The sequence below is a fragment of the Vipera berus genome, assembly GCF_964194415.1.
Source record: "Vipera berus genome assembly, chromosome: 1".
Taxonomy (NCBI): Eukaryota; Metazoa; Chordata; class Lepidosauria; order Squamata; family Viperidae; genus Vipera; species Vipera berus.
In genome coordinates, this window is record NC_138202.1 from 74,094,102 (window position 1) to 74,109,631 (window position 15,530).

The following is a 15,530-nucleotide window of genomic DNA, read 5'->3' on the forward strand; positions in this document are numbered from 1 at the left end:
GCTAAATTCAGAACTTTTAGTTTTATATCCAAAAGACTTCAGTTCTTTAAATCGGTTCAGAAATTGTAATATGCAACATATGGCAGATATCCAGTCATATATAGCACATTTCCAAACATGCAGCTGAACTAAAAACACTGCTGAACACAGGATGCAGAGAATGACATGTGCAACTGAAATTACTGAAACATAAACAGGATAACAATACATTCTTAAAAATGAGAAATAATTAATTGGTAATGTGAAGTTTTTGTGAATAAGATTGACAAATTTCTCTTTATGATGACTTCATGTTTATTAATTGTGTATATAACAAATAATTAAGAAAGACTAAAGCATCTTCCCTCAATATGTCAAGTGTACTAAGCTAGAAAATGACATATTAAGAAATATGTCAACTTACGAGGAACTGCAGAAGCAAATCGGTCAGCTTCGTTATTCATTAATCTTTGCCACAGTTCATTTTGACCACAGTTCTGGGGACCAATCAGGACAATAGGTCGTTTCCTATTTGCTGGCTGGTGATAAAGTGACATTTCTTCATAAGTCAAAATCTCCTCGTTGTCATAATCTTCAAAAAGAAAGCCCAAAATAAATGTACAAATTTAAAAAGCTTATTCTTTTCTAAAAAAACAATAATTCTTGCAACACTGACTAGTTGAGAAATATAAATTCCATTTCGCAAATATCAGAACTGTTTGGATTTTAATAATAATTTGAAGCGTTTTCTCTTATTTCTTTTGCTGCTACTCAGCTATTTTTTACAATTATATATGATAAGAGAGAAAATGATACGTAGACAGATACCTATGTGTTATAATATGCATAGTGCCTTCCTAGTCAATTTTGACCAAGAAAGTAGTATGCCTATATAGGTATCCCAATGCAACATTTGTGTTATTCATGCAGTAAATGTGGGTGCATGAATTGTGAAATGTTATATATCACAATTTTCTAATGCTTATAGTAAATTGCAGTGTGCACATAATTCAAAAAGCTTTTTATTAGTAATTAATAAACCATATTGTGTGGCTTCAGATAGTAGACACAAACACGTGTGTGTGTTTGTATACACACACGTATGATATAGATTGACACGGTTGAGATTTAAATTAATAACAAAAGTCCTGTGAGATGCCTTTAATAGATTAAGAAAATTATTCACTCAAATAATGATCCAAAATATTAGATGTGGAATTGTGTTCACATGTTTTTTGGCATCTTTCTTCACGACATGAAGCATCACTGTCAAAAGAGAAGATTTATTTCCTATCCAAATTTTTGATCCTGAGTAAAAAAAATACTCATATATGTAGTCTTCAACTTACAACCATCTGTTTAATGACCATTGGAAGTTATGACATTACTAACAAAAGTGACTTATGACCATCACAGCATCCCCACAGTCATGTGATTTTTGATGGTTGTGGCATCTCAGGTCACAAGATTGCCATCTGCAACTTCCACAGGGAGCTTCTGACAAGCTTCCTCAATAGAGGAAGCTGTATTTGCTTAACAACCAGGTAAAAAGATCACAAAATCTGGCACAACTCACTTAAGGACTGCATTGGTAAGTAATGGGATTTCCACTCCCAATTGTAGCTTTAAGTTGAGGACTGCCTGTATCCCTGAAGATTAGCATCACTTATGAACTGCTATAGAGACACTGAAGTCTCAAATAAGAGTTACTATACAATATGGTGGTAATCATGAATGTGTTCAAAAACCAAAAAAGAAGAGACAAGAGAAGATATTAAAAAATATTTCAAATATTTTAAATGGGTCTGTATGATTAATTTATTTTTAAAATAAGCAACTGAGCTATCATAACAACTGTATACTTTGATAAAACAAAAAAGGGAAAAGTTATATAAGTAGTCCTTGATTTATAACCATTCATTTAGCAACCATTCACTGAAAAAAAATGATGTACAACAATCCTTGCACTTACAAACACTGCAGCATCCCCAGGGCCACATGATCAAAATTTGGGCACTTGGCAACTGGTACGCATTTTATAATAGTTTAGCATCCTGAGGTCATAGATCACCCATTTATGACCTTCCCAGCTGGCTTCTGACAAGCCAAGTCAATAGTGGAAGCCAGATTTGTTTAACATTCGCATGATTCACTTAATAACTGAAGTGATCCACTTAACAACCTTAGCAAAAAAAGGTCCTAAAATTGGGTGCGATTTACTTAACAACCACCTTGCTTAGCAACAAAAATTCTGGTCCCAACTGTGGTTGCAAGTTGAGGACTATCTGCACCATATCTCATTAACAATTCATTCATCTAGAAAAAAAATATCTTCAAGTCAGCTGAAACCCTTTCTTACCATCGTTTTTATTGGCATTGTACAAAACTTTCTTCCGTTTCTTTTTGTTCTTTTTTGCACACCAAAGCTTCCCTAAAAGCAACCAAAAAACAGTCAGTTACTCAACTCAGTCTTTTTAGCTGTTTTTTTTTCTAAACAACACTTGTTAAGAAAAATTGTATACAAGAACTGCACTAAGATAAGACCTTGTTAAAGTTGATATATAGACTTCCAACTCCCGGAATTCTCAGGGTAGCATGCCCTGAAAGTTGAAGTTCACACCTTTTAAAGTTGCCAAATTTGAAAAACACTGAGGTATTATCCCCTTAAAAGAAAGGGGATACTTAAACCCAATCATCCCTCTTAAGACAAATCAATTGTCCAGATAGTAAATCCATCTATCTGCTGCAACTATTAAGACAACTGAAAAACACTAAACTTGCTAACACAAGTATTTTTGAAGTCTTCCACTTACCTGATTTTTCTGGCTCTTTGTCCTCTTCTATAGTTTGCTTCATTGCTTCTCTTTGCTGCTGAAAACTTTTTCCTTCATGAAAGAATGTATGTATAAGAATTAACACTGAAAGAACATAACAGTATCTTTCTCATAATAATAAACTATGTTATTTTGAGAGCATTTCAAAATAGTCTCAAAGAAAACTGCCACTGAAGATATTTGGGAAAAAAGCTTGTATCTTTCATAAAATTGTACAAAGAATATGTTTCTCACCCTGTGAGCAATTTTCTTTTCTCTATTTGGCAAATCAAGACTATGACATAAAATGGATTCAGATTCAAATTAATTATGAAACTATTTGTGTATTATAGGATTAGCCCACCCCACTTGCTCTGGCAGAAGGGGCTGGCTATAGATCCTGTTGGCCAGGCAACTTTGGCTGGTGGGGTCCAGAAGAGCCTATTCTGGAACATTGTGCCCTATGAGATCTGTCCCCATCCTTTTAGTTTTCTGAAAAGGCCTGAAGACCTGGCTATGCCAATTACTCTGGGGTCCTGGTAGGGGGGGGCATCCCTCATTGGAGATAGTTAGCAGATTGAGAAGTTCCCATCTCCACCCCATTTATGTATTCATTCCTTTTTAAAACTCAGTTTTTGTTCACTTTTAACGATGTTTTTAATGTTTTAATATTTTATCTCACTGTTTTATGATGTTGTAAGCCACCCAGAGCCATTTAACAATAAGACGGGAGGAATATAAATTTAATAAATAGATGTTACTTTATTAATTTATGTTATGCAATTTTATTACATTTTATGTCTATTTCTTTTGTTTTGATGATGATAATGATGTTGATGATACTCATTCAGTCATGTCTGACTCTTGGCGATTCTATGGGCCAGGCCTTCTCCACATCTTCCAATCTTGCACTACTTCTTTGAATTGTTCTGTGCTTTGGCTGCTGTCAGCTTTTACGGTGTCCAGCCACCGCGTTCTTTGGCGGCCTAGTTTCCTTTTACCACTAACTCTTCCAAACTTAATTGCTGTCTCTAGCGATTTATTAATTATAGGTTTATCTATTTTCACTGTAGTGTTCTCTCACCTAAAGGAGTAATAAGAAGGGCTCTAATACTTTGCTAGTCATTAATATGGTACAATAGGGACGCAGTGGCTCAGTGGGTTAGGATGCTGAGCTTGTCGATCAGAAGGTCGGCAGTTTGGCGGGTCGAATCCCGAGTGCCGCGTAACAGAGTGAGTGCCTGTCACTCGTCCCAGCTTCTGCCAACCTAGCAGTTCGAAAGCACGTAAAAATGCAAGTAGAAAAATAGGGACCACTACGGTGGGAAGGTAACAGCGTTCTATGCGCCTTTGGCGTCTAGTCATGCCGGCCACATGACCATGGAGTCGTCCTCGGATAAGCGCTGGCTCTTCGGCTTTGAAACGGAGATGAGCACCGGCCCCTAGAGTCAGAAACGACTAGCACACATGTGCGGGGGAACCTTCACCTTCACCAATATGGTACAATACTAGCATGCTCTTGTTCTTGTGAAAAAGTACATTTTTAGCAATTTAAATAATAAATTCCCAATCTAAAGTTTATTAATAAATCCATTCTGCCTTGCTGTATCTTAAGGAAACATTATAAACATGAATAAATCTAAATTTATTATTTGCTATATATAGTAGGAGCCCTTTCAGTTGCCTTTGCCCTACAGCAAGCATTCCCTTTGTAACTTCAATACATGTTATACATATTTTATTTAAGACCAATAGCACTTACACATATTTTTCCAATTTCCAATATTACTGATTACATTTCAAATATACAGAAAAACTAGTTTTATAATATGATTCTATTGTTGAAGATGTAACAATAAAATAAGCACATAACCAAACATTAAGTTTTCAAGATTAAAAACCTAGGGGAACACCAGATCACTAAACCAGATCACTAAACTGCTGGTATTAACTGTGCTATTGCTTCTGCCTTTTATCAACTCTTCAAAAAAGGGATAATAATTGTATTATATTAGAAGGCATCATACAAAATAAAACATTTCTTTGCTCAAGAGCCCATTATGAAGCATTGGGGGTGGCGGGGAATATTTTATGAACATCTGTGTGAATTGTCTGCTTTTTTAACATTAAGTACCTGGAATGAGGCCTGCCAAAGGCTGATTTTCTTCATCTCCGTCTCGATAAGCCTGCCACCAATTTGGATCTTCCTGGCTGATCACATGGAGTATGTCTCCTTTTTGAAAAGACAACCCTAACTCTCTGCAAGGGACATAAGGGTCATCAGAAGGATCGTAGTCAAAGTGAGCCTTCACATGTATCTAGGGTACAAAAATATACAAACACAAAAATGGATAGGCAATTCTAATGATTAATTTCTATTAAGATATTCCCCCCCTTTTTAAATACCCTTATTTCAATAACGGATTAAAATTCCCAATGGACACATCATCTGATGGATTTAAAGGATTTCCTGGAGTTCCCCAGGAATCTGGAAGGTCTTCTGTTAGGCTCCTTATTGAATATTGGAATATAGAGACAACTAGAGCAGTGGTCCCCAACCTTTTGGGCATCAGGGACTGGTTCCGTGGAGAAAGGTTTTTCCACAGACCGGAGGGGGCATGGTTTTGTGTGCTGCCTGCATTCTGCAGATGGGGCTTTGCTTGTTTGTGCAGACTGGTTGCTGGCATGCCATGGCCTGGTACTGGTCCATGGCCCAGGGGTTGGGGACCCCTGAACAAGGGCACTTAACAGATAGGCCCTGACTAGGCATTCCCTGCCCACTGATGAAGTTCTTTGCTTTATTGAGGAGCACTGTGAAGTGAAGTAGGCAAAGAGACAGCTGGAATGATGCTCAAGCTATGCTATAATAAAAAGGGCATGGGCTGCTGGGCAGCTAATGTGTTAAGTTGCTATTGTCTGGCTGAGAACTTCATAGATAAAATTATTTGCATGTGTTCCCAATTAGAAGATGGATAAATAGAAAAATAGAAATGTTAGAAATAAAATCTTGTAGTATTATCTGGGAGGCTTTGGGGCCCACAGATGTCCCAAAATGAACAGAGTCCTCTGCAATCTTAGCTTTGCTACTTATGAGCTGGATCTGTCCCCCACCTGAGGAATTAAAGCAGTATGACAGGAGACTCCAAGTTGGATCTCACCTGTGATTAGGTAGGAGCTATCAGAAGTCCTTAAAGAGACATTGGTTTGCTCACTCCTCAAGAAATCAGGGATCAATCCAACAAAACTGAACAATTTCTACCGTTTTAAATTCTTTTTGGAGGGGTTTATTGAGAACATAGTTGGGCCAACACACAAAGGGCTCTGGAGGATATGGATGAACTAGACCCCTGGCATTCTGGCTTCAGACCTGTGCAAGGGGTTGGAAACTGCACTGGTGATTCTCATGAATGCCCTTTGGTAGTTTCAGATGGAGGTGTTTTGACTATCCTAATCTTTTACAACTTACAGGATGCATGATTAGTAGATTTATTCATGTTAAGAAACAGGAAGGCTTCTCTCTTACTAGCCCTTGTACTTCTCCTAAAGCTTCTCATGGGGAAGGGATAACAGAAACTAAGGAAAACCCTAAGATGTGGACATGACAATCCAGAAAGCCTTTATCATTCTCTCCTATTTATTTTTTCCTGCGTCTCAGAAAAGAAACTTGCTCTTCAAATTACTGCTCCAGAGACTTGTAGAAATATACAAGACTCAAGAGTCTTTTTAAATTAAATTTCTTCTTCTCATATAGCCCGAATACATCCTTTAAATAATAAATTGTGGCAGGACTCTAAGTAAAATTCAAAAAGTGAATTTTAAATTGTTATAACCAAGACTCAAGGAATGGGTGGCCTGATGTTGCTTAGTTTTTGAAATGTCAAGTGACTCTGAATAACATGTCCTTAGATTTTTAATGTTTGGTTTTAATTTATTTTTGTTTTAACATTATACATTTTTATCACTGTAAGCCGCTCAGAGTTACTCTACGGTAAGATGGAAGGCCAATAAATTTTATAAATAAATAAATATAAATAAATAAAGGAAGATTTTTTTTTAAAAAAACCCCAGACTATAAGCATCAACTGAACCGCTGTTATGTGAAATATTATCTGATATAGTCACATACCACTGTCTCCTTAGTAGGTGGGGGCTTGTTCTGCTGACTTGGAATCAGCACAAATGTCAGAGTGCCATGCATGTCTGCCTGTGAAGAAAAGCATCAATGAATGATAATTTTAAATCATCTTAAGTTCCTTGGTAAATTACTGTTCCTCCCAATTGTCTTCTTTCTATATGCTGACCTGAGATTTCACCATTTGGATGGATTCTGATAAAAAGTGCTACATTATTCTTCTTTTAAAAATCAGCCAAGTGTATCAGACCTAGCATCATAAGCAGTTTAACAATGTGAATGGCATCATTACTCAGGTCACACTTCAGAGACACTGATTTTTATTTATGAATTAACTTTTTGTTAATATTCCAATATATTTTAATCTGCTGGATTCTGATACTATGCATACTCTGTTATTGTTTTCACTTCTTTATGCCAAAGAACTTTTAGAACTGTTTAGCAAATAAAGAGTGACATATGATTTATTATTTGTGTTTGCTTATTCATAATCTGTACCAAGGGCTTTTTTTCTCATAGAACACCCAGAACGGAGTTCCGGCACCTTTTTTGGATGGAACCTTGTAGAGTAGGCAAGGCAGGTTGTATGACATGTGTGAGTTCCGGCACCTTTTTCTTTTACAAAAAAAGCACTGTCTGTACCAGTGAGATGCATGCATAACAATTTTAATAAATAAATAAATAAACTGTTAAGATGAGCTGAGTTGAGAGAAAGTGACTGGGCCAAATCACTCAGCTGGCATTGTACTCAAGGTAGAATGCTTGTTTTAAATGATTAGGGATGCATATGCACTAGGCCAGGGGTCAGCAACCTGAAACAGTGAAAGAGCTACTTGGAACCGGTTCCCTCACAAAAGGAAAAACTGGGAGCCACAAAAAATGTGTGCACATGCGCATACATGCGCAGAACAGGGTTTGACTGAAGAGTGGAGCCAAGGCGAGATATGCACCTACCCTGCATATTTGAATTGATTGGTTGAAAGTTTTTAGTTCCACTTTGTTTTTTTGGACTGCACATGGCAGAGGACTGGGAGCCGCAGGAGACGGTTGAAAGAGCCGCATGCGGCTCTGGAGCCGCGGGTTGCAGACCTGTGCACTAGGCTGTATCCCAGGCATATTTTAATGTACTGTTATGCTAGCTGTTTTAGGGTTAACATTTGTTTATTGGGTTCAAACCATTCAATTTATTTGTAATTATTGTGTTGTGTTTTGTACTGTACCTTGCTAAAAATATAATACTCGGCCTTTCTTGGTGCAACATACAGATGTTAAAGCCATTTTCATTATGTCTTAAGATATACATGGGAGGTTTGGTTGGTAAAACATATTTAAATCAGAAATCGTTACAACTTAGAGATTAAACATTCCATTAATAGAAACTTAGAAGCTTATGCATGGCCATTAAAGTTCAGCCTAAACAAAGCTTCTGACTTCTACAAATGAGTATTGATGGAGCTCCAAGAACTGATTCTTTGAAACAATTTGCAATTGGCATGCTAAATATAACATCAGAAGGTTTTCTTTGCTCCACCCCTTTTCCCCCAATTGTATCCAATTCTCAGTTCACCTGGACAAGTCCCTGCAGTTTCCTTGGCAACGTTTTTCAGAAGTGGTTTGCCATTACCTCCTTCCTAGGGCTGAGAGAAAATGTCTGGCCCAAGGTCACCCAACTGGCTTCTCGCCCAAGGCAGGACTATGACTCCTGGTCTCCCGATTTCTGACCCGACGCCTTAACCATTATACCAAAACTGGCTCTATCAAACGACTGACGTAACATACCAGCAAGTCAAAAACCTCATTAACATCTTTTCCACGAATTTCAGTTCCATTGATTTCCAAAACTTCATCACCTTCATGTAAGAGCCCGCTCTTTTCTGCAGCACCACCTTTCACTATTCGACTAATGATGACTGAATCCATTTCATTTCGCACTGTAGCACCCTGTGTAATAGAAAGTGAACATCTGAGACGATGAGAAAGATAACTAAAATAAAAGAAGTTTGATTCGAACCAGACTGAAACCACCACTCAGGCACCTTGTGATCAATCTGTCAGTCTAATCCAGTGTTTCTCTACCACGGTAAATTTAAGATGTCTAGACTTCTACTCTCAAGAGTTCCCCAATCAGCCTTGCTGGCTGGGGAACTCTGGGAACTGACGTCCAGACATCTTAAAATTGGTCTGATCTATTCCACAGAGTAAGTAAGACAGAAAAATCTGCAAGTGAATCATGCATGTTTGTGTTTCAATGATATTCTTCAGTCTTTCAGGAGTAGTAGGTTAAAAACAGGATGAAAAGAAAGAAAAACTAAAAATACAGTTTTTAGATAATGTTTAGTTTCTATTAGCACATTATGGCATCGTGTGCCAATCATTACAAAAAATAAACAATTCTCTCTACTAATAAACGTGCAATATCAAAGAGCCTTGGTGGAGCAGTGGGCTAATGCCTCCTTAAGTAACAACAGCTGCCTGCAATTAGTGCAGGTTCGCATCCCACCAGGCTCAAGGTTGACTCAGCCTTCCATCCTTCCGAGGTAGGTAAAATGAGGACCCAGATTGTTGGGGGCAATTAAGCTGACTTTGTAATAATGCCGCTTGGGGGGGGTGAAAGCCCTAATAAGCAGGCATATACATAGAATGAAGGCTACTGCTAAGCTTGTAAGCCGCCCTGAGTCTTCGGAGAAGGGCGGAATATAAATGGAATTAAAATAAATAAAATAAATAAATATCAGACGTCCCATTTTGTGGCTCACAGAGCCAGAAAAAGTAACCAGATATAATTTTTTGGTTTTCCTTTCTTCAACCTATCGTACGGGTATCAAGTGACAAAACAAAGATGCCCTTTGGGAAGAAGAGTTGTGACATAATGGTAAAGATGCATGTACCCTGTCAACCTTTCAAGATATGGCAGGTCAGGAAAGACATCACACGTACTCCAGCAAAACTATTTCTCTAAGGCAGGGGTAGGCAACCTCGGCTCTTTTATGACTCATGGACTTCAACTCCCAGAATTCCTGAGGAATTCTGGGAGTTGAAGTCCATGAGTCATAAAAGAGCCGAGGTTGCCTACCCCTGCTGTAAGGCATAATAAACACAAGTGTGAAAGGGTATCAGAGTTCCTTTTTACCCAGTCTTGTACCAAATAGAATCAAAGCGATTATTTTGAGTTTATTTCTCGGGGTTTTCATTTTCCCAAATTGTGTAGCTATTTTATCCCCTTTAATGGCTCATTTCCAAGGTCATTTATACAAGCATTTCAATATACTGTGATGAATATGAGTGCAATTACAGAACTGCTGTACTGTGGCAGAGGAAAACAATCCTGCTGTGTAGTTTATCTAAAGCACAGCGGTTTACTGGAATGAAATATAAAGTATTAATATTTAGTATATTCATATGTTGAGGAAGATTGAGAGCTGTGCCTTATAAATACAGAAAATATGCTCAATTTTCAATTCAATTTTATGCAGAAGCATACATATAAGAAACCAGCACTTGAGTCTGCTTAAAATAGATCAGAACTTTCAGGGGAATCTGAGAATATGAGCAAAAACCCATTATTTATCAGTCCACAAAGCCAGCAGTAGAGTGGGGAAAATGATTTGCACATTTTTATATACCTGAGGGAGAGCATCTGTATTCCCTTTTTTGAGACAATGTGGAGCAGTGGGCTAATGCCTCCTTAAGTAACACCAGCTGCCTGCAATTAGTACAGGTTCGAGTCCCACCAGGCTCAAGGTTGACTCAGCCTTCCATCCTTCCGAGGTAGGTAAAATGAGGACCCAGATTGTTGGGGGCAATTAAGCTGACTTTGTAATAATGCCGCTTGGGGGTGTGTGAAAGCCCTAATAAGCAGGCATATACATAGAATGAAGGCTACTGCTAAGCTTGTAAGCCGCCCTGAGTCTTTGGAGAAGGGCGGGATATAAATGGAATTAAAAAATAATAATAATGATCAGACTGAGCATTGTAAAAAATATGATAAGTCAATGCTTTTCCAGATCACATTTTAGTATACTTACCAATGGAATATCTCTCGCTTTCTCAATGCGAACAATTTTAACTGTTTCTCCTCCATACACACCAACATTTTCATATACCTTTTCATCTGCCACTGATTCGGGTTGCATTTCCTGCTCAGCAACTTTATCATGAGCCAACAGTAGTGCCTGGTGCAAAACAGTATACTTACAGTTTATTATGGTATGACCAAATAGTAGGTGGCATAGGGTAAAAATACCACAAAAATTCAATACTGGATACAGAATTCAATGCTGGATGCAATATTAACCAGAAGACACTTTTATTTTCTTCTGATTCCATATGCGTGGACAATCAAACTAAGGATGCTACCAGTACTGTCAGTTACCACCATAACTGAGATCACCAGTTCCACATATGACTGCAACAGCAGTGCTGGTTGAAGTTCTGTATCATGCATATTTGTTAAGGGCATGCATGTTTGTTACATGACAGCAGTTGCTGACAAGAAGTGAGCAATTGTGGACCAGTTGCCAAGTGCTTAAACTGCGATCATGTGATCACAGAGACAGAACTTCAATGATCCACTATAGGTAGTCCTTGAATTACGAGTGTAATGGAGCCTGCCCATTCCACTTGTGACTCGAAAACTCGTACACTTGCTCTGGAGGCTTCTTTTTGCAGGACTGCTCTTCAGAAAAGCGAGGCGTGCTCACTCCGCAGGCTTGTTTTCGCTAGGAAGGGGCTTGAGAAATGGCTTTTTCCTGTGAAAATCTAGCCAAAGAGCGAGGCGTGCTCACTCCGGAGGCTTGTTTTCGTCAGGAACAGGCTTGAGAAATGGCTTTTTTCCGACAAAAAGCCTCTGAACCCTGATACTGGCAGGATGAGGCAGCGGCGGGCACACCAGACCCTTCCCCGTCTCTCCTTGCTTCCCCAAAGCCTCCCTTCACTAACCTCCTTTCCAGCTCCATTCTCTGCCACCGCGTGCAGGGGAACAAAAGAAGCTTGTGGGACTACTGGTTAAAAAAAAAGTTGAATCAGACCTTGCAACTTTGCGAGATCTTTTTTTTTCCTGTGAGAAGTTGGAAGGTCAGATTGATCTTTTTTTTTGTCCCATAAAGTTCTTTTGTTGCCCTGGGGTGGGGGTTAGGATTTGGCATTGTAGATTGAGGAGTGTTTGTGCTCTGGTGGGGCTATTCAAAACACAGGGATTCCCTACTTTTTAAGCACCGTGTGACTGCACGGAAAGGAGCGCTCAGTTTCTGAAGCGCCCCATTTCAGGTATACGGAGCTTGCATACATAGTAGATATCTATATATTATTTATAGTATATTTTAAAAAAACTGAATGCTCTACACTTTAAAATAGAGTGTTCCTACCTGAACATGAGGAGCATTCAATAAAGAATTAAGTTCCAGCCCATCTTTCTGATGGCTTGGTCTCAAAACATTTTGTACCTGGAAATTAGGAACACCAAAAATGTGACATCAGTTACCATATATCATAAGCAAAGTATTATTTTACAGTTCACACAAGAACATCTTTTCTATAAGTAGTGTAGTATGTCAAACTAACTATTTTTCAATACAGTAAATGGATAAAAGAAATCAGAGACCACATTCATTTTTAACATAACATTCCCTCAGAGTATTCAAGGATCTTCCAATTCCAAATGTCTCTGAAGAACAACCATCTAAGTAGGTCTATAATTCCTGCAGGAGGGGAATGATGGGGTACTACCAAACATGACTAGATAGGGGTCTAATTCCATCCTAAATAGATGGAACCCAACCTGTGTGTTCGTCTGGAGGACAGGGAATGCTAAAGTTCTACATCCTAATTGAAGTAAAGGGATTAAGAGTCCAAGGTTGCTTTTCTGATGGTTTCTCCCACACTATGAAAAACCTTTGCCTCAAAGATACATGGAGTTCTCATTCTGCTAGGCTTTTGCAAGACATCAAAGGCCATTTTGTACTATCATTGTTTTACCCCCAAAGGTGCTTTTTCAAAAGGCAACTGGACTTGTTTTTCCTTGAAGATGTTTCGCTTCTCATCCACAAAGGTTCTTCAGTTCATGGATGAGAAGCTAAACATCTTCAAGGAAAAACAAAGTACAGTTGCCTTTTGAAAAAGCACCTTTGGGGCAACCATAACCTGGATGACTGATATATTATTGTTTTAATTATAATGGTGTAGTTAGTCCTGCAAGGTCCCTTCCAACACTGTTATTCTGTTCTATTCTACCTTACTCTGGGATTCTAGATGGTTTTCAGTAACTGTTAAAATAATTTAAAAAAGCCCTTCACTCTGAAAAATAGCCCACCAAACTTTAACAGCAGCAAAGAGAAATCAGCTTATCAAGGTAATCCTACTAGGTCCTCATTTTACCGAGCTCAGAAGGATGGAAGTCAATTTTAATCCCATCAGAATCAAACTCCGGGGAAAGGGCAGTTAGCCTGCAATACGGCATTCTAACCACTGAGCCACCAAGACTCCTGTATATATATGAGCCTTTGGACTTAGTGTACCTAAAGTATTTCTGAGGCAGGTACAGTAGTTCTTCTTTAGCAACTGCCTCAGGAAGTGACAGTTTGTAATAAGTCAGTTTATTTATTTATTTATTTATTTATTTTATTGAATTTGTATACCGCCCTATTCCCGTAGGACTCAGGGTGGTTTACAGGGCAGTTAAAACCATGAAATACAAAAAAATAAAATCAATTAAAACAATTAAATTAAATTCAAGCCCCAAGAGTAAATCTAAAACCCAGTTAAATTAACAACCCCACAGTCTGGACCAAACAGATCAAAGAGCCAAGTTTTCAGGTCCCGGCGAAATGAGCGAAGGTCGGGGGCAGTCCTAAGTTTCATGGGTAGTTGGTTCCATAGGGCAGGAGCACCCACAGAGAACGCCCTTCCCCTGGGAATAACCCGCCGGCATTCATTAACCGGCGGTACCCTGAGAAGGCCCTCCCTGTGGGGGCGCACAGGACGATGGGAAGATGATGTCGGCAGCAGGTGTTCCCTTAGATAGTCCGGACCCAAGCCATTTAGGGCTTTATAGGTCATTACCAGCAGTTTCCTGACCAAATCTACCCCAATACTCAAATATCTGTGCCTGATCACAATGCACACTGGATTGAGAGCAACACTGGTGTTGAGAACTTCCAGTGAGGATTATGGTGGTCAAATCATCTTTAAGGTGTGGATACGGTGTCACAACTTGATTGTCACTCAGCAGCTAGCACTAGATGTCAAAATCTTCCTCCAGATGAATGAGGAAGTGTGATGCCTATTTGATCTCTCTTTCTAAGTAAATCACAAAGACAAAATTATTTTAGCCTTAGAAGTTGCCAACCTTTCTTACTCAACTTGAAATATTACTGGTCAGCTCAAGAGAGATTTTCTTTTACAACAGATAACTACCTTTGTGTTTTTTGCATTCTGCGGAAAATCATAACATTAAAAGAAGATTTAGAGACTTAAAGTATACTGAACACTTTCAAAAAGCTGGATAATAAGCGTGATCTAAGGAAGCTAATAACAGAAGTCCCAAAAGTGCTTTTTAAAAGGCAACTGGACTTCCTTGGTTTTTTCCTTGAAAATGTTTTAGTTCTCATCCAAGAAGCTTCTTCAGTTCTGTTCCACTGGCCCACGTCTTGAATGGGAAGTAAGTTTTCAAGGAAAAAACCCAGAATCTCCATAGACGTTAATAATGGAAGGGAAATTTTATTTTTAAAAGCTTGATTTATCGTGAATCTGCATTGAAAACCTCAGCTGCATGAATTGCTGCCATAAGAATGCTTTTTATTTTATCTTAATATGCTTGATAATTGGGTGGATTTGCAAAACAAAACACTACAGCAATTTCAATAGATTCTGTATTTGGCTGAGACATGTGCCTGAAATTATACTGTGTTTCCCCCCAAATAAGACCGGGTCTTATTATTTTTTGCCTCCAAAAGAGGCACCAGGACTTATTTTCAGGGTAGGAAACACAGTGGCATGAAAGACACTCGAAGGTGCTTCTGTTTATAGCACTTTCACTTTGAAAAAATGACAGTGCAAAAGGCAAGGATGGAAGCTAAAACATCTTCAGAAGAGCCCTTAAAGAACATAAAGATCTTAAAGGAGTTCAAGTTTACTTCAATCAATGATGAATTAGAGTCTAAATTAGCTCAATCACTTGAAGTCAAATTTATGACCCTTGGAAAAAAGATAGATAAAAGGTTAGGTAAGATAATTCTATCAAACAAGAGAGAGGAAGCAAATCCATCAAACAGATTCCTAGGAAGGAAGCATATTCTCCTGTCCAGAAACCTGCTTGACGGTTTTAACCTTCAGGAAGTCGAGCTGCCAATTTGTTTGGTGCTGCCTGCGGTTCTAGGAATCTGTGCAGGAAAGAGAAGAGTGCTTGTGCATGTGAAAAAGAGAAAGGAAAGGTGAGTTTGAGAGTGAGCGAGAAGAGCAAGCAGTAATGGAAAAGGAAGAAGGAACAGGAAGGAGGGAGAGAAACGGGACAGAGGGCAAAAAGAAAAAGAGAGGTGAGGAAAGGGGAGTGAGAGGGAACGCACAGGATCTCTCCTGCTGTGCTGGACTGTTACTGCAACTCTCCCCAATGG

The 15,530-nt window shown here is 38.6% G+C and overlaps 1 protein-coding gene across 2 annotated transcripts in view; it reads right to left on the minus strand.

The window, feature by feature from the left end:
- Positions 1-15,530, minus strand: part of PALS1 (protein associated with LIN7 1, MAGUK p55 family member) — a 78,622-nt gene that overhangs the window by 5,469 nt on the left and 57,623 nt on the right. For both annotated transcript variants that reach the window (XM_081326295.1, XM_081326296.1), the window contains exons 4-11: positions 12,288-12,365; positions 10,950-11,096; positions 8,704-8,865; positions 6,919-6,996; positions 4,927-5,110; positions 2,793-2,864; positions 2,339-2,410; positions 404-571 (exon numbers count right to left, since the gene is read on the minus strand). In XM_081326295.1, the coding sequence (XP_081182421.1) occupies positions 404-571; positions 2,339-2,410; positions 2,793-2,864; positions 4,927-5,110; positions 6,919-6,996; positions 8,704-8,865; positions 10,950-11,096; positions 12,288-12,365 (961 nt within the window). The remainder of the gene's footprint in view (positions 1-403; positions 572-2,338; positions 2,411-2,792; positions 2,865-4,926; positions 5,111-6,918; positions 6,997-8,703; positions 8,866-10,949; positions 11,097-12,287; positions 12,366-15,530) is intronic.